Genomic DNA, 26,031 nt, shown 5'->3' on the forward strand with positions numbered 1-26,031 from the left:
TATAACGCTGACAATGGATAAAAAAAAGACACAAACACACAACCCGTCAAAATCCACTGCAGCATATGGGTATCCTCCAAGATTGGATTGGATTATGGGCAACATAATCTTTATATTTGGCAGTATACCGTTTTGGGCTCAACCATAAGTCCCTGACTCTGAATTCAATGTAAAATTTAACTTCATCTCGGTTCCCAATTAACATATTATTGTGATAGTTTTTTTTTCTTCTTATGCAATAAAACTGTCTTGCAAGTAATGTTGCGGTTTTATCAAATGTTCTCCAGAAACTTCTTAAGGCGCCATGGAGTTTTTAATTAGTTGTGACTCCAAGAAATCATAACACACACGCGACACCATGTCGCCCCGAACCCACACTTTCATCGCTCACGCCGCCACTAATCCACTTATTTGGCAACACTGTCGATTACTCGGAACGTATTGGAATCGATTAATCCTGACTCGGTCGCCCGTCGATTAGGGAGTATGCGGCTTTCAATCAAGATTGTTTGCCAGCTAAGTTTACAGAACTCCGGTATACGTCTGACCCAGTTGTTTCGCTAACCAGTATTCTGGAAGCAGTGATGAAACGCATCTACGTTAACTGTGCCGTACGAATTGATTCGGCTATTTTAAACGAGACAATAGCATTATCCGGTTGGCATGGTGGCAAGCACCGTAAGGCACCGTTTGACGCCATTGTATCAATAAGTTCTTGGAACTTTCGCACCCAATATTCCTCTTTTAATAATTAGGTCACCTCTTGTTTTTGTGTAAAAAAATATTGTTCCGTACTAGGTATATTGTCAGACCCTTTTCAGTGTCCGCTGTAATAGCTAAACTTAGCGGTAGGGTCTTACCAAAGCAATAATACAATCTCACCTCGGACAATGGGGAAAATGTTTTTCGTGCCATGTAAAAGGTTGGATTCTGAGGTCGTGTTACATACATGCGTCTATTGTTATGAAACCTTTTTCGTTACATAACCTTTTTAGATCATAATTATCTTTGATATTTGCAGTTTTCTATCAATAGTCCTTTTGTGTGTTTTTTCGTGTTTCACCACAGAGACAAACGTGTCAGCTACCGTACCACCACCGACCCATTAGCAATAAACAATCCATAAGCAGCGTCGCTCGTCTGTCAAAAATCTGTCAGATCCATAAAAGTTACATCAGATTTGACCAGCGAGGCCGAGGATTGCTTGAGGATTGTTGATTGCTAATGTTCGGTGGTGGTGACCTCACTGATCTTATAAGTCTGTCCCCATCTGCGCGGTAACAGAGTTTGCGGAGAACCTTCGTCGACCTAATTGCTGACCGTTGAATGCCACTCAACCCGGATGTTGCTGCCAACTAAGCCTTATCTCCTCTCAGACCTCATTCTTTGATCCCAATTCTCCTCGTCGTTGGTTTCTAGATCTATGCAGTGGATTTGTAGCGTACACCCTCGATTACGGTTCCAGAGTCACTGATATTTATCAGCCAACGTTACCGTTGACAAAGCGAAGTAATTGTTCTCATTACGAGTATTTATAACTAAATAAAATTACTTCCTACATTATTAGTTGAATAATTTGTTTTTTATAGCAGTAAATTAAAGAGTCTTCGATCCCACATACAAACTGGGCAAAAGTTTTGTGGCACAATCTGTAAACCTAAATATATTATGTATAAGTACTTTAATAAATAAACAATAAAAAGTCCGAGTAGTAAAATAATTTGAGGTCAAATGGGCAACGAGCCATGTCTGTAGCTGCGAAGCTCATCCCCCACGTTGCAACAGCGTTTTAATAAGCTGCAACGTCATATATTGCTGCTGCAATGTCACCGGAACTAACTCTGTTTTAGATAGTTTAATCTGGAGTTTACTATTTGAGTTATTGTTTCATTCACAGCCGTTGCCAGTTGCCACCCTTTGTTCCAGGTGACGACGTTTTCATTTATAATGCTTTCTTATTATTGATTCTAACTTATTTGTCTTACAGACGATTTTTATTTATTGAGAAATATCGACGAAAATTGAATATCACAGTTGTTTATGTCAAAGAAGAGACCCAATAAAATACCCTTCGGCAAAACGTCAAAATCGTCTCGACGTCCCAGTAGCTTGTGTTTGTACATCTCATTGTTTTCCTTACATAATTTTCCTAATGTTCTTCATAAAGCAACGATACGCCCCCCTCCGTGTATTTTCTGTTCGTTTTATGAGGTACTTAACCCTTTTTGTTTTGACAATTGCTTTGAATTCCGCCACCCTGTTAGCTGTGAAGGAACCAGATGTTCTTCGACATTTATGACTTTAATGAATATCTTAATGTAAACGTTTTGAAGTTTTTGATGAATGTTATTTTGAAGACGATGATTTTTAATGGTTTAGTTACTTCGAGTAGGTCAGTGAACCCATTTATTTTTGAGACCTAAATTTCATGCCTATCTCTGAACCATTTGGCGACAAGCCATCAAATATCTGTATGGAACAATGTCTTCCAAAATTTTGAAGTGATCTGGGATAAAATTAATGACTCAATGGAAAATGCCTTATACAGACACGTTCTATTATCTCTCAGTTCCAAAATTATGCACGATTCGGCTATAAAGCGCCGAATGAGTTTATAGAGCAATAAATGTAGGTTACAACTTTGGCTACAGCCAACATGAATAAAGATCAAATGTACCGAAAGATGTTCAGGGTCTTAAGCATCGTTCGAAGTTAGCGGCGTCTTTTGAATTAGGGGTGGCGTTCTGTGTTATAAAAGGTCGTCCAAAAGAAAAGGTTATTATCGACCGTTGACCAATCAATTCATAAAGTCACACCCATCTACTTATAAATAGCTACATAATAGTTTCACCCCACACTTCTGATGTCAAACATATTCATCAGTTTCTACACGTGGCGATTAAAACTCATTGGCGATTAAAAGCCAAGCCTAATCTTGGCATGTCGGTGCGCATAGTCTTCAACAACATCCTGCCTTTTGTGCCATTTAAACCGAACTTATTACATCCCACCTCAAGAATAAACTGCGAAACTTGCCACCTCATGAAGCGCGACCATAGACACTAGCGCCACTTTTCAGATTAGATTCCTTATCGTAACTTTCTCAGACCCGTGTGACCTTTGTCGTGGAATTTGAGCTTTAGCCTCTAACGCTATAAGGTGTATAAAGGTTTGCCCACGTTTGAATGTGCCCCCTACTCTTCAGCGTTTAATTATGCACGGTAAAGTGCAGCCGGCGGAAACTTTTATAGTGCCATAAATAGTGGCTGTTTCCAGGGATGCGCTCCGGAGCGGGAGGGTCACTCTATACCTACAGACGAAAAACGAACGAACGAGAGCTGTCGTGCAACCAACGAGGTAGAGTTATGGCAAGCTTAGTTTTTCGTCATAGAGTGACCCCCCGACTCAGGGAGGGCTCTCCGCATAAACTATCGGTTTGTTTTGTTAATTGATTGATGCCCCACTTATAGTTGATACCGCTAATTGCAAGTTTTACTTATTTTTGTTATGAAGTGATCGAATTATTGTGTCTACTTTTGCCGTGTTTTTCTATGGCTCTTATTCAACCTTTATTTGAACTGCCTCGGCTGTCGTCACGCAATTTTCTTTATGTTAATATTATACTGTTAATATTAAACTCGACACGAAAGGTGACCATAAAAGTTTGTGGTTAGAAAATCTCGAATTGGCGCTCATTTTATTTATTTTTATAATTTGTAGAATTCCACTCAAATACGTCTGTCTTATAAAGGCTTGAACAAGCATCATTCAATCAACGTCACGCGCTCACGTACCTACATCACGGCTCGAAGCTCGAACGTCGTTAATGTGAAGATGAATTATCTTCCTCTTGTTCGAAACTCTTCAAATTACCCAGCCTTTTCCCTTTATTTCCGCTCCATATAAGTACGATTAATTGATTAATTGTTCCGATGACAGCGATTTCTTTCCGTAAACGATCGTTTAAAGTATTTATGTTGCGCAGCTAGTGAGTAATGGGCGGTCGGTTGCAGCTGGATCCACGTTTATTGCTCTTCCAGGGTGCATGGATCATTTCCAGTCAGTTCGCTTCAGTATTAGGGTTTTATTTGCATTCCAGGCTGTGTTAATGAGGTTTCCGGACGCTGGAATGTTCAGACTCTCTTATTGAATATCATAGAATCATATATCTTCGCTAGCGTTTAACGCCGGTCGGACTATTCAGTTGTTCTATTCTAGCGCTTCCTGGGTCATTGTATTACACTCCAGCTATATGCCTATTCTTATATTTTATTGCAATGTGAATTGAAATCCTCAGCTTAGATAATCTTCCAAAGAGCATGGAAATGCATTCCAAACTTTTCATGTTTTTTTAATCATCATTATCCACCAGCAAACGTTAACTACTGCGGATATGCCTCTTTTAAGGATCGCGATCGCCACAACCACTATTAGATCGTCAAATTCCCCTTACAGCTCACCGCTGTCAATCGTACAATTTGTCTGTAAATTGTAACTGCACATCATTACAGAGAACTTCATCTATCAAATATTTAGGCATAGTCATAGATCAACATCTTAACTTCAAACCACACATTAATTTATTATCCAGTAGAGTCCGTAAACTTATTTTTATTTTGAAAAACCTGAGAAATATTGCAGATCCTCATATTTTAAAAAGATTGTATTATTCCCTATGCCAATCACTTCTCACTTACTGCATAACATCTTGGGGTGGAGCACCGAAAACTAATCTCCTACCACTTGAAATTGCACAAAGAGCTGTCCTTAAGGTATGCACTTTTAAAAACTTTTTCTATTCCACGCAGCTACTTTACGAACACTGCCAAGTTCTTTCAGTTCGAAAACTTTTTATTCTTAATTTAATTTTAAAGCAACGCTCTTTAACGCCCTTTATAAAAAAACTCAACTCCAAAAGAAGAAATTACCAGGTATGTCAGCCCGATCACTCTAATACTGCTTTCGCTCATAGGTTTTTTCCTTTTCTTGGCCTCTATATTTACAATAAAATCAATAAAATTATTTCTATCCATAGTCTTGTTAAATCTAGCGCAAAAAAAACTATTGTAAATTATCTTTTAGACCTAACATATTCCCATACTGAATTAATACTAGAAGTCCAGCAGTGAGTAAGGTATTTTTATTATATTTATTTGTTATGCATTTTTTTTTTTTGTAAAGTACTTATTTAAGTAAGTAAATCATGTTTTTCTAAGTTATTTCTTGCCACTTGCATATTTCCAAATATCAATGTTTATAATTGTGTTAAAAATATTACTTAAATTTAATATCCCCCGTTTTACCTCATGTTTTACAGCAATTTTAGCATAGTTTGCATGTTAGTATAGTAATATTAAGAATATAACACACCTAGTACCAATGCTTGTAATTACCAATAAGTGCCCTAATTGGAAGAGTCTGTCCTCTGAAATACAGAATTATATTCTAGTTCAGATGGCAATACTCAACACATTTGTACCTTGTAATTGGTTTAATAAATAAATTATTAATTAAATTATTAATTAAATTATTAATTAAATTATTAAAAATTATTAATTATTATTAATTATTAAATTGTCAATCAAATGAAATACATACATACATACATTTATTTACCATCAAATATTTCTTACAATAAGTTACCAGGGACCCTAAACTAGAAGTAATTCCTATACATCAGTGTCTCTTTGCTCTTTCATCCGTGCATAATTACAGCTGACGTTTAATGTAGTCATAAAGAGTAACATTCGGATGTGACCTGCCAGGAACTCACCAAGTGTCGCAATCGACGCTCGTCGATCTCAACCACATGTCTTTCCTCGTTTATATCTTTATCTAACCTGTATGCTCACCAACTCCTTCATCCTTTGTATCCTCTATTTAACCTGTATCCTCCTCTTGTTGCAGAGCTAGAGGAGGGTTGTCGGGCGTGCCGCGGGCGGTGGCCGCGAGCCCGGCAGCATGGCGACAGTGGAGGGCCGGCCGGCGCAGTATGGCGTCAGCCTGCGCCAGCTGCGCGAGCTGATGGAGTCCCGGGGCGCGGAGGGGCTCGCCAAAATCAACGCGGTCGGCGGACCGCAGGAGTTGTGCAAGAAGCTTTACACATCGCCCACAGATGGTGAGTCATGGCACCCTGGTAGACATAGACATATACACTTACTTTACTTGCTTCATCACGACCCATCACGTCCCCACTGCTGGGGCACGGGTCTCCTTCGTGCATCACAGTAATCACAACCACAATGCCGTAAAAATTTTCAATTTGTTTTACTGACCATTTTACTGACTTCCAGGATGAAATGTTGTTGACTAGACAATTCTCACGGCAATAACTTATTTTATAGATTTCACTTTGTTGTTTGTCTCTAAAGTTTTGTCTGGCCAATGTCAATGACTATCTCGCTACCCCTGGGTCGAAAGTCTTAAGACCCATCTTGTTATTTTCAATGGAGTGAGAAAATCGAATGCAATATAAAACATCCATTCCAGTACATTTTGTATGTGATTTGACTCCGACAGAAACTGCCACTGGCAATAGTTACGAGTAAGTCAGGGTTTATTGGCTTTTTCCTCCGATGTAGAAAATATTTTTACAGACAAATACAAACGTACATGACATTGGAATTGGTAGCATTTCGACGTTGACCAATCAAAACGCTTCAATATCACCGTCAAATTGTCCTTGGTATTTCTACCAATGAATAGCTGCAAACACACAGTAGGTACATGATGTATCCAATCTATTCAATGTAGCTTGCTTTAATGGTATGCATAGCACAGTCAGAAGTGCCAGGAGAGCCGTAAAGCATTGCTGCATGGTGTGTTAGCCATAAACAATTGCCCGTATTGGGCGTTGGACTGAACACTTTTGTACAAAGGCATTCGATGCTACGGTATTGAAATCCATTGTTTCTTGGACTATTGTAGGAGTAGCTACAGCAAACATATCGCTGCCAACTGCAGAGAGTATTGACTGTAAGTACACTGATGGTGACACGGCTGACTTTGAAGAATTCAGACGAAAAAGACACATGATTTGTAAGCTTGTGTCGGTGCTTTGTATAGAAAATGTACAAGTCTAACAGCCCCCATGCTATTTGATTAGGACTACTCTTTGCCCTTTTTCAGTATTTCATAGGATCACTTATAGATGGATTTGGGTGAATGGCATCGGTCTTAAAAAGGAGGTGGTACCTTTGAAGAGCTATCGATTTCACCGCTATTTAATTATGGATTCTAGGAGCATCGTCTTCTACCGAGCTTCCTGAGTCAATGACTGCGGTTCGTTGTACTGTAAATGATTGTACCCTGACCCTCCATTATCTAGTGAAATTATTTTAACTTTTCCTACCAGTAGGTATTATTATAAAATGCTTCTAACTCGAAATAACGAATACTTTTTCCGAGTCGTACGTAATTACAGTAAAAATATATCATGAAAGGCTTTTTCATTGAGAAACGAATAATATGTACAAAACTTCTTGAAAAAGCTTTTCGTTTGTAGGTATATTCATTTTCTTGTTATTCTTGTAAGTATTATGAATGTCTATAGCTACAGTTTTGTTATGATAGACTTCCTTTATTGTAGACACAATAAAAATATCGGAATGTGAGGCGCCACAGCTGATCATATAACTATACTGAAACTTTACAAGTACAAATAGTAGCACCACCAAAGTTTCAAATCCTTACATCCGAATATGGCAATCAAATCTCAATAACCAAACCTATTATATCTGACTTCAGTCTTGTTCCATCGCGATAAAGGCTACATTGCCGGCAAGTTTACGTCCTTCACCGTAACCTCAATATCCAGAAGTTGAAATGGGTAAATCCCACAGGATCAGATACGTGCGTTCCCGCTTAGATATCGTAGATCCTTTGAGGCCATACATTATGGATGTCCAACCGCGGTAGCCCCGTCATATACTTCGTTTTACCGCTTCTCCAACCCGATTAGCTGATAAAGGTCAGGTTTTATCCGTGTTATGCTCTTATTCTACACAAATACATAGATAGATATTTTTACCCTTGTTTGTTAGTTTATTGCTCTGGATATGCGGAGGTCAACCACCAAACAAACCTGTGAGAGACGGGTGTTATCCTTTGAATAGGAATTCACACAACATATGGGTTTTATGTAATATAATGTATAATAATGTCGTAATTATGAATAGCTAACAAACATACGAAACTAATTATTATTCTGAAAACATCAAATCTGAGATATTCAGTAGCTTCACCTATGACTAACAACGTCAGAAAACTCAGCACTGTGTCCAATACATTCAATGGCTTTAAGAGTACCTTTGAATTTGCCATAGCCTTAACACATTTGTCACAGGCGAGGATAATGCGACAGCCATATCACTCGAGTGGCTTCGTCACAAAAGTGTCAGCCAGCGTCGCAAAGGACGTACGAGTGACAGTATCTGACTATCAGTGACGGCACGGAATGCCCAACATGTCACTCTGACAAAGTTCCAACGTATTCGGATTCACCTTGACACTTCAGAACCCCTATTATTCCTCGGAAATCGATATCATTTTCTTAATTGGAGGGTGTTTATCACTGTCGCGTTTAGTTAGTCCCCTGATTGGATTTGTTGACTAGTAAATAAATTATTTTATTCTATGTATTGTTTACCTTGTGGGTTGTGGGACATAAAGGTCCAATAAAATGTAAAATATTTGAGCGTTAGGAATACAACCAGTCACTGCAATGGCACTGCACCTAGAAAAAAAACCTAAAGAAGTATTCCCTGTTTTCTGCTCGTTCTTGCTCTCAGAAGCGAAATACGTGTACCCGTAATGCCCCTGGGATTACTTATCCAACTTACTCTGAGTAAAATTTTCACTGGCAATTTGTAGTCAAGACAAAACGTAATACGTTGGAGGACCCGAAAGTCATTGTATTAGCATCAGCAACAAATGTCCAACAATTTGCTGATAGTATCCCGGTCAAAGCGAAAACTTTCAGGCCACACTCAAGATTGAACAATAAACGGCCTTATTACAAACGCCATTGATTCTAGATTGGCCTCAGTGGCTGCCGAATCAGAAAGGTCCAAATAAAACTTCATAAAATTGGGCAACGAAAGCGATTCCGCTGAACGGTCTATCCGTAAAGGTGGGATTACCATTCCTGAATAAAATCAATAGTTTTGGTAGTTCTTGATGTTCTAGCAAAGTTTACAGAGCGGATGCGGACACCACGGGCCACTTTACTGGTATTTCTCTAGTAATAGCATCTATTATTCGGCGTGTTTCACGTTAAATGGATGAATGTTGCCGTTTGAGGATCTTAAGAATACTTTGTGCTTTTTATGCGTTTTTAGGGTAAGCCGTGAACTGTCATACCAGGTTTCTTAATAAGCCACTTTAAGAACATAAAACTGCTGTAAATACCTCGCGACATAACAGACCCTTCTTAAACAATAATTTAACTACGGCAAATTGCAGCCCGCAGCCAGAAGTATCTTCTAAATATTTATCAAACTCCATCATAAAAGATTAGTAGTACATTTCAAATTCTGTTTTACAACGTCTCGTTCCACAAATTAGCGGTCACGAAAATGAGCTCAAGTTTTGGGAACGTCGAGATTATTAGGCAGTTCTTTTGCCTAAACAATGAAATTTGCCTGACGCTAATGGCTTAATACCTTGACTCCTCAAAGAGGCCGGAAAGCACTCAAAGGAGGATTAATGAAACACAAAGAGTCTTTTACACAGATCGTAACACCTCCAGTGTGTTTAATGTTGGGCATGTGTTGCTATCGCCATTGCAGGGTATTTTCGTTTTTATGAAGGTCACTTAAGTATGTCCGGTTGAGAGAAGAGATTTATCAAGGAAATAACGTTGCCAGACTGTCTGGTTATTCTGAACTTAGAATCTAAATATAAACCTTGCCTTAAATTATAATAATATATGACATACACAATTATACACCACTTTAACTAGACATATAGATGTAAAAATCTTACCTATGTATTTGTAGAGCGGGCATTTTGCACAAAACATCTGACAGATGAGTACAGGTGATAATTTATTTATAGAAACGTGAATGCCACTCGGAATGTGGCCGCCCACGCATCTAAATCCTACAGCATGTGGTTTATTAAACGCGATTGTTTCAAAGTTAATAAAGAAACGTCGATATTGTTTAAACCATTTTTTATAACGGTTTTCGACCACTGGAAAATTGGGAGTAAAAGCTTTAAGGCATAAAAGCTTCACCAGTATTCCTGCATCAGTAGACTTTACCATGTCAGTGTTGTGAGCTAACGTATCTTAAATAGATTTCGCTAAAGAAGTAACCAAGTTACTATGTTCCTCGCTTAGTAAAGTCGGTGGTTAGAAGTTTTAGGCGTGGAGTTAGGCGCTATGTGGACATGAAGCCATCAGACCCAGGTTCGTTGAACCGCCCAGAATCTAGATCAATACTGCGCCTTTCTGAACTGCTGGGCGGGCGGTGCCGGCATGAAATAAATATTAGGAGGGGCAAATTTTATGTCTTTGATTCCTTTAAATAATGCTTCGCCGTCCGTCGCTCGGTTCAGGATTGATTTCTGGGAGTATCTCGAGTTGGTATGAAATCTTTTGATGGATTTCCGGAGGGGTCTAATAATCGTGAGACCCAATCAAGATCTATAAGTTGTCTAGGCATTTAAGACTACACACAGACGGAGTTACATTCGCATTCGTAATATTAATACGCATGGAAATTGCACGTGAAAAGTAGAATAAACGTCTTCAGGCGACCTTGAAATTGTGATACCCAAGCTTATGTGTAGTCTAAACATTTTACAGCATAAATTATGAACTTATTTCGATGGAGAATTTACGCAGATAATAATAAAGAATCATTCATTGTACTACACATTTGCATCATATTTTATGCATGATTATTGTTATTGATTCGCTAATATATGTTTTACTATTCAATGTACATGGTTATTTATTACTAAATATTACTTAAATGCGCTGTCCTTTGGTGTCGAATATATTGTATTCTATATTTAAATTCTATATGAGTAAATAATCAATTTCTGAACATGTAAGCATGTGTAATCCTGAATTGGCATGGCTTAAGTGTTAAGATAAATATATTCTATTATATTATATTCTAAATTTGAATGCTACATAAGACAGCAAAAAATTTAATTAATAATGATTTGGCATGGTTACATTTTGGAACTTCCGTGTAAATTCATTTATGGAGGAAATACGAATGAATGATTCTGTATTTAAAGACTACATACCTCTAGTTTACACTTAAGACTATGTACCTACAGCTAGTTTCTACTGAAGACTCTGATAATAAGTTCTATAACTCACGTGACCCCGCGTTACTCCAACACCATTGACCCGTCGAATCACTTAATAAATCACAATTAGTATCAAATCATCGACCTCGATATAATTATACAGATTGTCTAATAAAATGTATCCATAAAACAGCGCCAGTTTTATTGTCTATAAATGGTTGATTGTCGTATAAATTTTCAATCACATTAACGTCGTTAGTATTGACTTTCTTACATTTGAAATTCGTTTATTAGTAACTATTTTTGTAAACATAAAATAAATGCAGAAAATGAAATTTAATGTACAATCTTATTCAGTTTATTCATATCACTTTCGGTTAGTACCTAACTAAGACTAAGTTAAAATTGATGAAAAGCCTTTTATAGATAGCAATAAATAGCCAGGTTGATTACACTAACCAAGTCATCTGTTCTATTCAATCTCGTCTCTTTGTATTTAAATTTGAAGTTTATAGTCGCTTGCAGTCTTTACATTCTGCAGACGGTGATATATCGTTGTTGTCAAGAAGACTGCTTGGAAAAATGATCCAACCGCGCCCCGCGAAATAACAGCTTCATCTGCAACAAGAATATTTTCCTCTCCCAACATTTTAAACACCTTCCTAAAATACTGCTGGTTTTGCTCCCCATTTTATATCAGCTCCGAATGGGAAGCGAGCCAAATGTGACATTACATCATGTTAGTCATCTGGGATATCGTAAGGGCAATTATGATCATCATTTTTATAACATAAATATTTAGCACGTGTTTGGAAAAAAAGCAAGACATTAACGTTCTTGGTTTGACTTTGTTTGTCGTCTTTCACCGTGAAGTTGGTCTTAAATTCTTTTCGAGTAAGTTCAAAATCGTTTGTTTGATCATCACATGATGTGTGAGATGCTTTAGTTGGGATCGGCAGTAATCGAGCAATTTTTATGAAAAATGTCTCAGCTATTCCCTCGGGCACGTGCTCTGTAATAACCAAAGGGGCTTCTCTTGCTTAAGGTAATACGAAGTTTTGGAGAGCTGTCATGCAATCTGTACGTTTAATGCAACGTTATAGAGTCGTGGTCATCGCAGCAAATCTGTGAAACTTCGATGAATTTTGCCAAGTAAGAGCAACTCCTCGGTAAAATTTTGCATTTATACGAAGGTTTGATACCAGAACGACTGTGTAAGTTCATAAAGCGCTAATAGAACTGTGTATAAAACAGAAATTACTAGATTGCAAGCATGAAGCAACGTTTGCAACCATCCATCAAAGTCTCAAATTAAGCTGTTTGACGTAGTTCACGGGTAAATAACTCCTGAAACACCCGACCTTTATTTAGGACATCCTGTGTAATTAGTAAACTAGCCCGGTTTAGGGAGAGGGTAGTAGAAGACATGTTTTGTGATTACTAAAAGGGGCAAGACCTTTATTAGCCGGATGGGTCGGTATTTAGTGCTGTGCTAAGAAAGCCCAGAAATATTAATGTGCTAACGGCTTAATTGCTTCATTCTGTATTATCCTCTTATGTCATTGAATAAACGCTAGCATGGTGAGTGCATCATAATTGCTATAAACTGATATTGTCACGTCTCAATTATATCATCCTTGCGCTACAATTTTAATTGCGGTACCCATTTCAGCTGTATACATGTGCTCAATTTAATATTTTCCTTGTATTGCTTACTGCCAATAATACCAAGTAAATAATAAAAAGAGTGTTTATTATATAAGAATCTCATTGGCATTCGGTATTTTTATAAATAGCTGTGGCGGTTTACGTAACATAACTAATAAAAACCGGAATGGATCGAGTTCAATCGCATTAGCGGCCGAAGTGTCATGTGCATGATGTGCATCGCCCGAAGGTCGGCCGAGGACTGGCGAGGTCGCGACATAGACGGTGGCAACACTTTGTGGACTACCGTCGAATTTGATCGATGCATTGACGTTTGTAATGTTGTCGTTTCGGCTGGGCATATTGACATGCCCACGGGCAGTCACCGATAAAATTCTACCTACTGTAATAATATGTGGGGACATCATAATAATAATAATAAGTGGGGACATCATCTCACACACGGCCATCCGACCCCAAGCTAGGCAGAGCCTGTGTTATGGGTATCGGACAGCTGATGTATCTACACAAATAAATAGAATAGATAAATATTAATTATAAATATGAACACCCAACACCCAAGACCCGAGTACAAATATCTGTATTTAAACAAATATCTGCCCCAGCCGGTAATCGAACCCGGGACCTTCGGCATAGCAGTCAGGGTCACTAACAAATACGCCATTCGACCGTCACTTCACTGTAAAGTATAATTTATTGCTTGCTTAGTGAATGTATCTGGATCCTTCTTTTTTTAGAGTCTAACTAACGGAAGTAACACATCATCTAAATACTTTATTGTAGCAGCATTAATCGAAGCTAACCAATAAAGAAAAAAAAATACACTTTCCTAATAAAAGTCCGAACAAAAAAAACTTCTCGTACAAAATAAAACGGACAATCTACAAGCTTAATTTATGGAGGGCTGCTTTCAACTTTTTAGTGAAAAAAAGCCTTTCCGTGCCTACCTCCGCGCTGAGTTGGGACATTAATCATTGCCTCTGTGAAAAGCTTCACCAGTTCTTGTCTGCGTCGTCCTTCATTTTGGTTCATTGTCTTGTTTAATAAATTAAACTAATTAAAAGTAGTCATGTAATTGATCATGTACTGGCATTTTTGCTTCGCTTTCTCCTGCTGAAGTTATATTTAGTTCTTGAACTACCTTCTTTAAATCAGTTATGATAGTGAACCTAGCTTTGTTACACTTTTCCTCTTCAAACTTTACATGAACTTGTCTTTTTACAGCTTAACCCTGATCTATATTTACATTTTCAGTTATGCCATTGTTAGCAACAGCCATCCTCTATCTTATCTGTGCCTCTGCGGGCTTATCGCCGTACTCGTGTCCCTAATCAGCTCTAAATGCCAAATTAATTTCGAATCATTGGTTTCCACATCGATTCGCCGTACCCACCGGGTTGGACCGGCCAATTTGAACTCTATTGCCAACAGGCATTTTCAGCCGTGTTGTAGCAGTTTATAGTTTTAAACCGATACATAGATTGATATTTTTTTATTGCACACAAACACAGAAATAAAAAAATAATCCACAACAAAGGCAATTGGCGGCCTTATTACTACAAGTAAGATGAGAGACTGATGTAGTAATCAGAAGTTTATGTCATATGAATGAAAGAAATAAATCATAAATGTCAGTCTAGATGATTTGACATGAAAATTTCAGACCAACTGAATGTAGCAAACATCGCATAAAACTAACAGTACTTACGAAGAGTACGTAAATTCCAAAGACAAGGGTCATCCCCTGTTCTGTTTTCTCATTTAGGAAAGTAGCCATTTATTATGTTTAAACAGTAACAGGCTAAACCACGTTATGCTTCCAATAAAATAATCCAGTACTGCATAATAGTATGAAATTATAAGAAGCTCTATTATAAAGGGCCCTGTCATTTCAGAGGTCGTGGCACAGTCTAGGTAATCCTATTACAGCATCACCACAGTGACGCGACACACACCTACGTATCTACGTACTATGCCCTAATACCATCGTGCTATTTTCATCCCTAAAAACTTGGAAATGGAACTTTGTTTCGATTGGATTTATTCTGATCCCGCTTTTTGATTCGGCGTAGCGTAGACCTGACGGATTATCTAGTAAGGTTGAAAATACAAAGAACTTTGCAGCGAATTCGCGTGATATTTTTTGTATCAACATTTTAGGATTTGTCCCAAAAAGTAGCCATGCCAATGAGAATACAGAATTGTAGTCACTATGGCCAAGTAGTTTTTATTGTCCACATTCTAGGCTAACGGTTTTATCGTCCTGTCTACTTCGCCAGATTGCCTGTTTAGGGGAGATCGAGAGATACACTTTTGTCTAGATTTCACGACGTCGTTATTACCAGAAGCCTTGAATATGGACTTGCGCATTAATTTAGATGCTTCTTTATGATTGTCTCGTCCCATCTTGTGCTCAGTCATTATTTATTCTTATAATTTTCCACGGGCTCGATTTTATTCTTGCTGCTCTTTTAGTAATTTGATATGAAGTTGTTTTGTGCACACGATGATTAAACTCTCGAGGACGCTGAGGTGATTCATACGGTGACGATGATTGTCACACTGACGTCAGACCTTGAGTAATTATTATTAATTGCACTGCGCCTAGTATTGTCTAGAATTTAGAAGAGTGGTTTCAACACCTTCTTTCTTTACAATTTAAGTAAAATACAAATTAAAGTCAAGCATATCTTTTTATTTCTTCACTTAATTTGTTTTAATATCTTCATAATTTTTCTTGCACCTCCTGTGGCTTTACTGTCAAAAATGCGTTTAGCATTAAGTCTACCTTTTTACATCCACGTTTCGCTGGTATAGCAGTAGTTTTTTTTATTTATACCTACCTATTCGTCAAAGGCAAACAAGTTCGAAAGGTAATCCAAAAATAACTATGACTCACGTGAAACACAAACAAAACTAAACAAACATAGTGAACCCCGTCTTTTCCAACAACGAGTCGATGAAAACATAAATAAATAAATAAACCGTTTTCGCTCCCCTGACATCTGTTGGGAATTGATCACAAGATAACTAGGTGAAGAGAAGCGGCAAACTACAAGGTTAATCTTTTTTACTACTTGTGTTCAAAGCGATAAAAGTCCTGCAATAAATACAAAAGCGGGCACGCATGCGACACTTATCCAATTAAATCTTATAATGTACGGAAAGCGGCATTCATAAGTTTCGGATCGATATGCGTCAATGCGATATTGTATTCCGAACGTCGCCGCCTCGCCTGGTCCCGGGGACATGAGGCGTCGTCTCCGCCGCTGCCAGGGAGTGCTGTAGTGCCGACTAGTGCCGGCGGCTTCACAACTAAACTAGTAATTTATGCCTCGACAACGGCCGGCGCCGGCTTAACTGCGGCCTCGTTTTTCGCCCTCGAATCAATTTCCACGATGACGTCACCCCGAAACCTCCCTCGCCTCACCCCTCGCAGCCTCGCGTCTGTCTCTGTCGCACAGGAACAGGGACCCTTGCTCACAATACGGCTATTTCCGCTCCTTACAAAGCCTCGTCTTCTACCGTTCTGTCTCGTAAATGCCGGCTCATTTTTCCACTCGAGCGTTAAGAAAAACGCATTTACTGTCGCTTTGTCCTTCCAAACTGCTATCAATTATCCGGATTCCATTCTCTCTCGCGTACACTTTGTTGTGCAGCTATCTCTAATGCATTAAGTAACCGCACCGCAACGTCTGTTGAGAGCAGTTAAAACAGCTGTATAAAACCGAATCGTAAACTTAGCAACAGAAACAAACCAGGTACGCTAGCGTTATGATTGAACGCCGGTTTATTTTAGAAGAAGGCACACCACCACTCGACTCATATTAATATAAGCCGGCCGGGATTAAAATAAATGTTGTAGTGAAAGACGAACAGCGTGGCAACACCGAACTGAATACCGCCAGTGAAAACAAATAAGCAGGATATAGGTAATACACAGCACGTGTTACTCGAGGGGAGCTTACGGTTATTAAGGTGCTTCATCATTTTATTTGCTGTTCTTGCAGGTTAATGCTGCGGTTATGAAGCGGCATGCGTAAACGGACAGACACAATCGCCCTATTTATACACCTCACTGTAATGCAAACTGCACCTTTTCCATTTGTGTTTGGCGAATTGGCTTATCGGGAGTCTCAACACATGATACCGTTCTGGAAAGCCAGCAATAATCTGTTATTGGCTCGTCAGAAATATAATACTCAACACGATGCTTTAGCAACATGGAAACAGTGCATATGATCCGGAATTGCAGCGGCGATGCATGCAAATGACCCCGCCGTGCCGAGTTAATTGTGTTCATCCGTTAGCGGCTGTTCTGTTTAGACGCATGGATCATTAGTCACATGATTTCTAATATTCCCAGACACATAGTGAACGGATTCCGAGACATGTTCCGCGACGCACCGAAATAGAATAGAGAAGAGAGCGGGCACTAGGTGAGCTCCCTGAGTGACGCCGGCCCGAATTACGTCCTGCTCGTACTTACAAGTTGGCTATATGGCTTTCCTGTTTTTACTCGCTCAGTTCATTGTTTTAGCGCGTCAGCTCGGCTGGCCGGCGGACTGAAATAGGTCGGGAGCGTCCGAATACACTGTTCGCACTATCGAAAGCCGTCGCGAGGTCACTACCGCAGCTTTGTGTCACAGTAATTGCTAATCTATTCACTTCTGAAATTAACTCTTAATATTATTAGAGCGTAATAAGTTTAATCATGTACTGTATAATCGATAAATAACCACGTATCTGGTACAGGAACGACAATACCGCACATGTGTTGAATTGTAAAATATTTCCACCGCGGCGAATGCCGCAGGGCTCTAATCGACCCACATCGAGCTCGCCCTCGCGTTTCCTCCTAATTGCCATCCCTGCGTAATCCTCAGCTATTTTTCTCCGAGCACAAAAAATTACAAGTAAATGTGCTACATCCTTAATGAAACAATATAAACACTCTGAGATTGTATCAAAGCTTTGATAAATGACACCTTTTATGTCCTCGTAGGTATATTCTCGTACGACCTCATAAATGGAATGGTATGTTTTGTCCGGTCAAGTTTATTTTTCTGGTTTCTCTTGTAAATCCCCGTGGAGCCTTGTTCTAAATGAAGTGCATTTACTTGTAACAAGACCGAGCTCAGAAACGGAAGCTTAGTTCAAGCTCCAGAGAAGCAAAGTGCTTTATTTATTTTACTACAGTTGTAAAGTTACTTCTTTCTCTATAAATATATATGTATTGTAACATATCTTTCAGTCGTTATGATTTCATTTGTCGTGAAGACTATTAAATCTAATTTAACTCCCCAATCCAAATTCCTATCACCTGAACACCTTTAACTGTTTCCTGTTATTTTTATCTTTAGATATATTTGGCTTATGGCGGATTCGTTACGGCATTGAATAGTCCCTTTATGGGATGCCGTGCCACATTATTTTTATTTATTGCTCTAATGAATTGGACGTGTCAGTGACCTAGTGTTGCAAAGGTCATCTAGTGCGTATGTGTGTGCATTGCATGAATGAGCACATGTATTATGATGGACAGGCTCGCTAGTAAATTATGTAACAGCGTTTCCCGTGTTATCTGTCACTGCAGACACAAGTTTGCAGGTTTACGGCGTTTCAGTATTACTGATTTGTGAGGCACACGGCATCGACCAAAATGATATCACAGTTGCATGATATTTAACTGACCGACTTCTGGTGGATGGCCTTACCATTACGGACAAGGAAAAATCTGAGTAAAAGCTGTTTATGATTGTCTCTTTAATAAGCATAATAGTCCTAGTTTTGTAGCACTTCAAATTCCATGCGGTTCTGGTATAGTATGTTGTGTGCGATAGGTATGTAATTAATTACTGACCATTTTCATGGTATATTTGTTGACGTAATAAATTTTTTTTTAATGCGGGAGGTTAATTAAAGTTCAGGCTAAGGACTTTGTGACGTTCACATTCTACCCTTTGTTAACCTTTGAGTAATCCATGTCATTTAAATTATGTACATTTTTGAACATTAACTTACTTAGGTCATTTGTCCATATTTCATTTGTTGTCTCGCCCTTTAGTGATTTAAATATACGACATGTACGGTATCAATGACCAAAATAAAATAATGATCTAATTGACCTTGCTTTGTTACGCATGTCGTCAACATAGCATCATTTTTCTATACGGTCTCCCACCCGGCGACATTGCCAAACTTTAGTTCTTTCATGTATCACCATACATTCGTAGATCACGTATAGCGGGGTAACCTCGCCCTCCCTTTGGCAGGCGCGCTTGCCAGTATATGCTCACCAACCTAACTGGGCCTCTCACCAGTTCATTGGCTTTCCCCTCCACGCTCTTTGTCGCTTCTGCCGGCGGGCAGGGCGGTGGCTCTTGTTAATTTTGCCATCTGTACAGTTGGCACACGCACGTCCTACGTCTGCCCGCCTCGATTAATGTTTTGTTCCTCCCCGCTTGTGTTGCTAACTCTACTTACGTGTGTGCTTGTTGTATGCTCATATGTGTTTCATCCACGATGATATCGACTGCCAAAACTTTCCAACAGTTGTTACTTTAATTAAACTTGTGCTGATGTCCTGTCATCTTTGGCTTACGTGACTTCATGGCGGCGTGTGTGTCATGTGACTACACACCGGGCGTGTATAGGTGGGCTCCTACACGCCTCGGGTCGCGTGTGTACATTAGAAGCTATGTTTGTGTATTTATTTTCGTCGGTTCGTTAGCTTCTGTATCTAACATCTTCCGAACTATATTTCTTATATCTTAGCTAGGATTTGATGTAATGTCGCTAAATGAAAATATTCGTAACCTACCCTAGTCTAATGGTTATACATTTATTCATGTCGTATCTCACTATCGCAGCCAATCATCTTTTTTCCACTACTTTAATTAAAATATTGAGTATCACGCGATCTCGCAAAACGTGAAAGCGTTAGCTCGTGCTGGGAATCGCCATTTAACTGAAACAATTCCAGACCAATGAATAATTTAAAAGGATATTTCTTCGTTCTGTTTAAAGAAAGATTTAGGAAGAGTAATGAGATTTTATGGAATCCAACGTTATTTGTAATTTCATCACTCTGATTATACTCACCGACTTCGCCTATAATTTGGTGATTATCTCATTCTTAATGGACGAATAAAGCTGTTGTCACCTCCGAAATCCGCGTTGAGTCGATATTGGCGTAAAATATTGGCCCATCAACATTCTCTCTCTCCACGCATGTGATCCGTGACGTCACACGCGCATGTTTGACGTTAGTTCGCAGACGTCAATGTGGTCAGCCTCACCTCAGCCCCGACAGACACCAAGAAACTACCGTCTATTCGTGGTCTCTAGTAAATAATAATTAAAATAGCAATCTCATGTATGACGTCGGCTATCGTCTCAGTGTATTTTTGACATGAAATCGTCTCGCTTGGGCTTCAGCCGGCTTGACGTCACCACCTCTCACATACACGGCTCAGATATTTATTATCATTGTTGCTAACATTGCAGGGAATCTAGTATTTGAAATACATGGAATAAACCCACTTCAAGAAATCCTACTCTATTATAGTAAAACAGCGGTATACATCAGAATTGGGAGCATATTCAACAGAATTGATGGGCGCTAACTGAAAACTATTTGTGTACGTTCGTATTCCGAATAATCCGAATGTCAGTGCATAGGCCCGCGTGTTCCCGTCTCCGCCGCAATTTCACCGTAGATTGGATGCGACGTTCTCTCTCTTGGAATACATTCGCGTTTGCCGCAGCCGTTTTGATTTCGTTCGGAAATTAAGACAGTCCCAGAGTTCTGTCTTCGCTGATTTCAGCTAATGGACTGCGGTTCGGATCTTTTAACTCTGTCAACAGATTCCGAAGTTTTTCGTCGGCATTACGGAGTAAGGTTGAACTTATCGGGAGTTCTGTGAGTTTATTCTTCGGGTTTGTATGTTTTATGGTAACTTAAACATATAACTCGAGAAGAGTAAACAACTCCGCTTTGTTGTAGTAAGGGCAATTTCCGTTATTATTCAGGCGTCGCTGAAGTCCCATGTCTGAGAAACATTCATTAAAACTGCGCTCTTTTAATACTTTCGCGTTGCAGCCTCGATTTTCTTTTGTTGTTTGTTCTTATTTCTATATTATTTTTTCAGTATTTCCTTTATTGCAGGTTTGTTCATTCTGGTAGGCAGTTCAGTACCAAGCAATGCCTGCTTTTTTAAATTCCTTAATCCAATTTCGACCGGAGCTCCGCTGATCTTTTCATTAACTTTATTATTATATTTTATTATCAACACTCTCCTCCGTTTATGTGTACGCGTGCTCACTAAACGGAATTATATTTGATGTGCTCTCATATTTCTTTCATGTTGCACGTTTTATGTTTCGGTCGTTTTGTCTTTATTTGTCGTAAGTATGTAAGATACCTTTAAAGTGTTTCCATGTAAATGAATAATTCCCGAATTCGGGGTTTATTATCACGTAATCATTATAATGAAGTATGTTAATAAAAAATATATTCTATAAATAGCCCTAAACTTACAACTAATACGTCATCAAAATATAAACACTATTTTTAGCTTCATTGTCTGCTAATATCAGTCGTATTTTCGTATATGGTAAATATTATCTAACATCTCTTACCCTCATTGTAGCAGGATCCTATTTGACAAGATCAGCTCTTTCAGATGTTTTCCTTCAATTCCATTTCCATTGGGGTGTATTGATTCTTCGCTCAATTGGTTTTAGATTCAATATTCCGTGCGCATCAGGTCAGGCTTTTCCGAAAACTTTACAATGTTTGATATAAAGTTTATCAGCTATTTATATTCCTCTGGATGAATAGTGCGACAGAGTTAGCAAGTACTTTAGCCGTTTTAGTATGAAATAGTCATTAATACTGTAGTGTAATCGCAACTGAACTGGATTCAGATTAACCGATGTCAAATCTTTCGGACGGTATTTGTGTATAAATCGCCCTTGGCGCCAATAGCATAAGGTCGTTTGCATCCAGATGAGTGGATGTAAATTGCGCTCGTCATCAACATTTTGGAGCCATTACATTTTGACGTGCTCATAAGCTGGTTGTTTCTATGAATTTTCGATTATAACTTTATGTACTACCATTCGAATCTATTGGTTCCCCACAAAAACTCATTGAATTCCTGCATGACCAAAGTCTTGTGGTTGTAAAAAAAAGGCGTGATTCTCCAGAGCATGACCAACTTAAGGGGTCAACGGCCCTGATCCGCTTAGGTTGGCATCACTGAGACCCGATTATGTTGATAGCAGACGAACTTAGCCAAGTTTTATGCTCCTCGTAAAAATGAACCCCTAAATAACGCTTTCAGCGGGCTACGCATGTTTCGGGAAGTAGCTAGCTGGTCTACATCATCAATCTTGCATGTATATTTATAGGGAACAAAATGGGTTGACGCTAGACGACTTTTCGTCGAAGGAAAATGCTGTGTGTCGGTTAAGCTTTTAAAGACTTGATAAATTTACTAGATCATTTCTTATACGCACAAAATCTAAATCGTCTTAATTATAATATGAATTTATGTCATAGCTGAGTCATAAATTTAATATTCTCACCCATTTTATAAGAACACTAGTGTATTAATGTCACCACCACCCACGTTTGCATCGGCAATGACCTATTTGTGCTACTTTAAAAAATCCATTAATATCCCCCAAACAATACCGACTTTCTTGTTCCCGTTCACTCGTTGGAAGTGTGATTAACTTTTAATGAGAGAAGGGTCCGCCAGGCGCCTGTATTAACAAAGTTTAATCATCCTGTATAATAGGGAAGTTACTAAAAGGTTTCGAAGGAGCATCGGCACAGATGGTCTTCAAGTCAATTGGAATCTCATCACTGTTTCATCCCTAATTTAATGTTAATCTTCTGCGATGGTTATTTATTAATAAGTAATCTTTTGCATATTAAAACTGTACTTCATCTTCAAAATTAGTGTATTTTTTTGTAAATAAAATTCAATCATAATAATTACTATTTCTACATAGTCTGTAGACCAATGTATGAAAGCACAATTAATGCATATAGCCAAATTAATAGTTCTAGACGGAAAACATCTCACTATCCCATCCAAACCTATTGGAATAGGAAGCCGGTCACATCGACCGACTTACACCTAGCACGTCAGCTATCACAATGAGCAGCATTATAACAGCATAAGATAATTCCTGCGTCCGTATACCGCGGGCGGCTCTTTGGCCGGCGTATCGACATGACGTCTATTTCTGTCCGCACCGGACCGGACAGCTGTTCCGACGTTCCACCCTCATCAGTTATTCACGAGGCGGACCATTGTCGTCGTCAGCGCCTCGGGCCATCCAGCCTGAGATTAGAAATCTAGGTCTGATTAAAAACCTTCGTGAGCCTTGACGCGGCTCGTTCCCTGTTTTGGGTGCCATTTTTTTTGACGCCTCTGATAGTGGTTTTGGGGCCGCTTTTTGGATCTATTTACGTTGAGTTGTCGCGGTATGATAATATCGATCGAGGTATGCAGTGTGTCAAACAAACACGCCCATCATTCGTTTTCACCGATGACCTTCAGTTTAGCTTCGTCCAAGGTCAATGACGTCACACAAACTCGTGTCAGGGATCACGGGACATTTCCTGAGTCTGTCAATATTTGGGTTATAGTGTAAATGCGTTTTGGTCGATATTGGGGCGCGGTCCAGACCAGTCCCAAGTTGTTACAGTGCAATAATCGTCAAACATTATGGCAAACTTAGGTATTTGTTGTTAAACTGCTTTAGAGTTATTTTTGTGTCTATACCCCGCAAGGGAGTACATTAGTACAAGGTGTGAGTGTGTTTATATATTTATTTTTAGTTATTTCTGTTACATTTTTGGTCACTCGTATTTTCCCTTTATTAAGCTTTAGAATAGATAAGACTATAACTTTATTATACACCACATAAATTAGACTTACAACGAATATACTTACAGACTAGAAATGTATAATTGGGCCCTTTTCGCTAAGAGTGATATTTTACAAACAAACCTTGATGAAGCGGAAAAAAAGTAACAAAGTAGAGGGCGGTGTACCTGTATAAAAAATATTACTATACTTAAAATACCAATGAAATATCTTATATTCAGTTTCGAACAACCAGTCATTCACTACTGTATAATAGTAAAACTTTAAAGACAAAATTATACACTAATAAGGCTCCGACCGGCTTAAATACTGTATCAGACATGGCTGTTCGGTATTCTCTATGTAGTTAAGGGCAATTTTCTTCAATATTTCCCGTTTTATGCAATCATGAAACACTCCAAGTTAGAAATCAATAATGGCAGCAATCATTAACCTATTTCATTCAGTACTGAAGCTGAAGTAAACGATTAAGTCTAGCTTGCTCATCGAGACGGATGGACTGCTTTAATAATATCTAAAAAATAGTAATTGTCTTTTAAAAAAAATTGGCGGAGCAAACTTTTTTATGATCTTCCCTAACTCAATAATTTATGACGTTCAAATATATTTTTAATGCTAAAGAAGTTACGAGGTGCAGACAAGACTGATTTTATCGTAAAAAGCACTCGTAAGAAGTAAACCTATGATGTTATTTATATTTTATATTCAGCATTAGTTCAGTCTGATGGCACAATGTTAGAGAGGAATTCTCACTGACCACTGGTTACTGCAAACAAAACGTATAAATTTCAACCTCCTACATAAATTTCTGTCAACTATGTCCTCGGTCTTCAAGTGAAACAAAGTATGTCCAACATGCAATCAAAGTTTGCATAGTTCGTGAGAAGTGCCAGCTTGAAACTAAAATAAACCATACGACAGGTTGCATGTAACTTTACACTGGAGAAAAAACACGATAAAAATCAAGAAAATGCATGAAAAATTTAATTCTTTTCACTTGACGACGTACGGCTTTTGGCACTATGACATTCTTTACACAAGTTCGCTCGAGTTATTTCCAAAAGGTAATGCCGTGGCTCGCGGTGGAATGCATTCGAATACCCCCGAGGGGGGGAATCCGAAGAATTTAACACCTTCGAGAATAGTTCCTTATTTTTGTTCGTTGCTGCTTTATCTTGGAGTGTTTCTGCTGCTAGTTCGGGAGCCTGCATTTTATTTAGCCGTTTATTTTTATTTGCAAACGTGAGTAGATGGTAAAGTGCAGCTTTTCCATTGTAAGCGTTTCCTAGTAGTATGTAAGTTTTCGTGTTTGTATATGTACACTAATATTATAAACAGGAAAGCTTTTCATATTCTATGTATTTGTGTAGATATATCAGCTGTCCGACACCCATAACACAGGTTCTGCCTAGCTTGGGGTCGGATGGCCGTGTGTGAGATGTCCCCACATATTTATTATTATTATTTATTATTATTAATTATTTCAAAAGTTCATTTACATAATGCCCTTTCAATATATTTAAGCGCGTTACAGGCGCCCCATCGTCGAATACAACCGACATTAATACTTATATGGACTTTTTCATTTACCGCTGGATCAAAATCATGCCATAACAGGATATTGAATATATGCATTTCCACTAGACGGTTTTAAAGCGATGTGAACCTTGTCCCTCCATGAGCATTACGGTATGAAAACACTTAAAACGGATGGTGGAATGCCTGTAAAGTTCAGGCAGCACTTCGCCCCGTCTCAGCCGTTATCTCTCGTATTTGTTGTTGCGCTTATCTAGCGTAGCGTTTACAGAATTGCTGTACTTAAGGTCTTTTCTAAAGCTCCTGTGTATAATGGATTCTCTATCTTCGCTTCTATTTTTCTATTTGTATACCTTAGCTGTTTAACTCACGAGAAAAAAGACGTTTATAGATACGTATGTTTGCCTATTTAGGGTGTCTAACTTTTATACTGAGATCTGTATCTGAACTTTAAGTTATTTCTGACACACCAAATTTTCTGGCCAGGAAGGCCCAACCCTCTTACTTCTTTGCGCCCATAAATATTAATCAGACACAACTCAATGGCGCCTGTTCCCAAGTTTTTCCACCTCTTTTTGTCGGGACTAATGAATTCCCAGTCTCCTGTTTAAACAAACATGTTTTATTTATACAGCGACGTTGCTTTCCT

The 26,031-nt window shown here is 38.7% G+C and overlaps 1 protein-coding gene across 13 annotated transcripts in view; it reads left to right on the forward strand.

The window, feature by feature from the left end:
* Window positions 1-26,031, forward strand: part of LOC105381280 (plasma membrane calcium-transporting ATPase 3) — a 122,713-nt gene that overhangs the window by 57,194 nt on the left and 39,488 nt on the right. For all 13 annotated transcript variants that reach the window (XM_048630782.1, XM_048630781.1, XM_048630783.1 and 10 more), the window contains exon 3: window positions 5,908-6,118. In XM_048630782.1, coding sequence (XP_048486739.1) covers window positions 5,962-6,118 — 157 coding nt within the window. In that variant the 5' untranslated portion in view covers window positions 5,908-5,961. The remainder of the gene's footprint in view (window positions 1-5,907; window positions 6,119-26,031) is intronic.

Source organism: Plutella xylostella, chromosome 27, assembly GCF_932276165.1.
Source record: "Plutella xylostella chromosome 27, ilPluXylo3.1, whole genome shotgun sequence".
In the NCBI taxonomy this organism is placed as follows: Eukaryota; Metazoa; Arthropoda; class Insecta; order Lepidoptera; family Plutellidae; genus Plutella; species Plutella xylostella.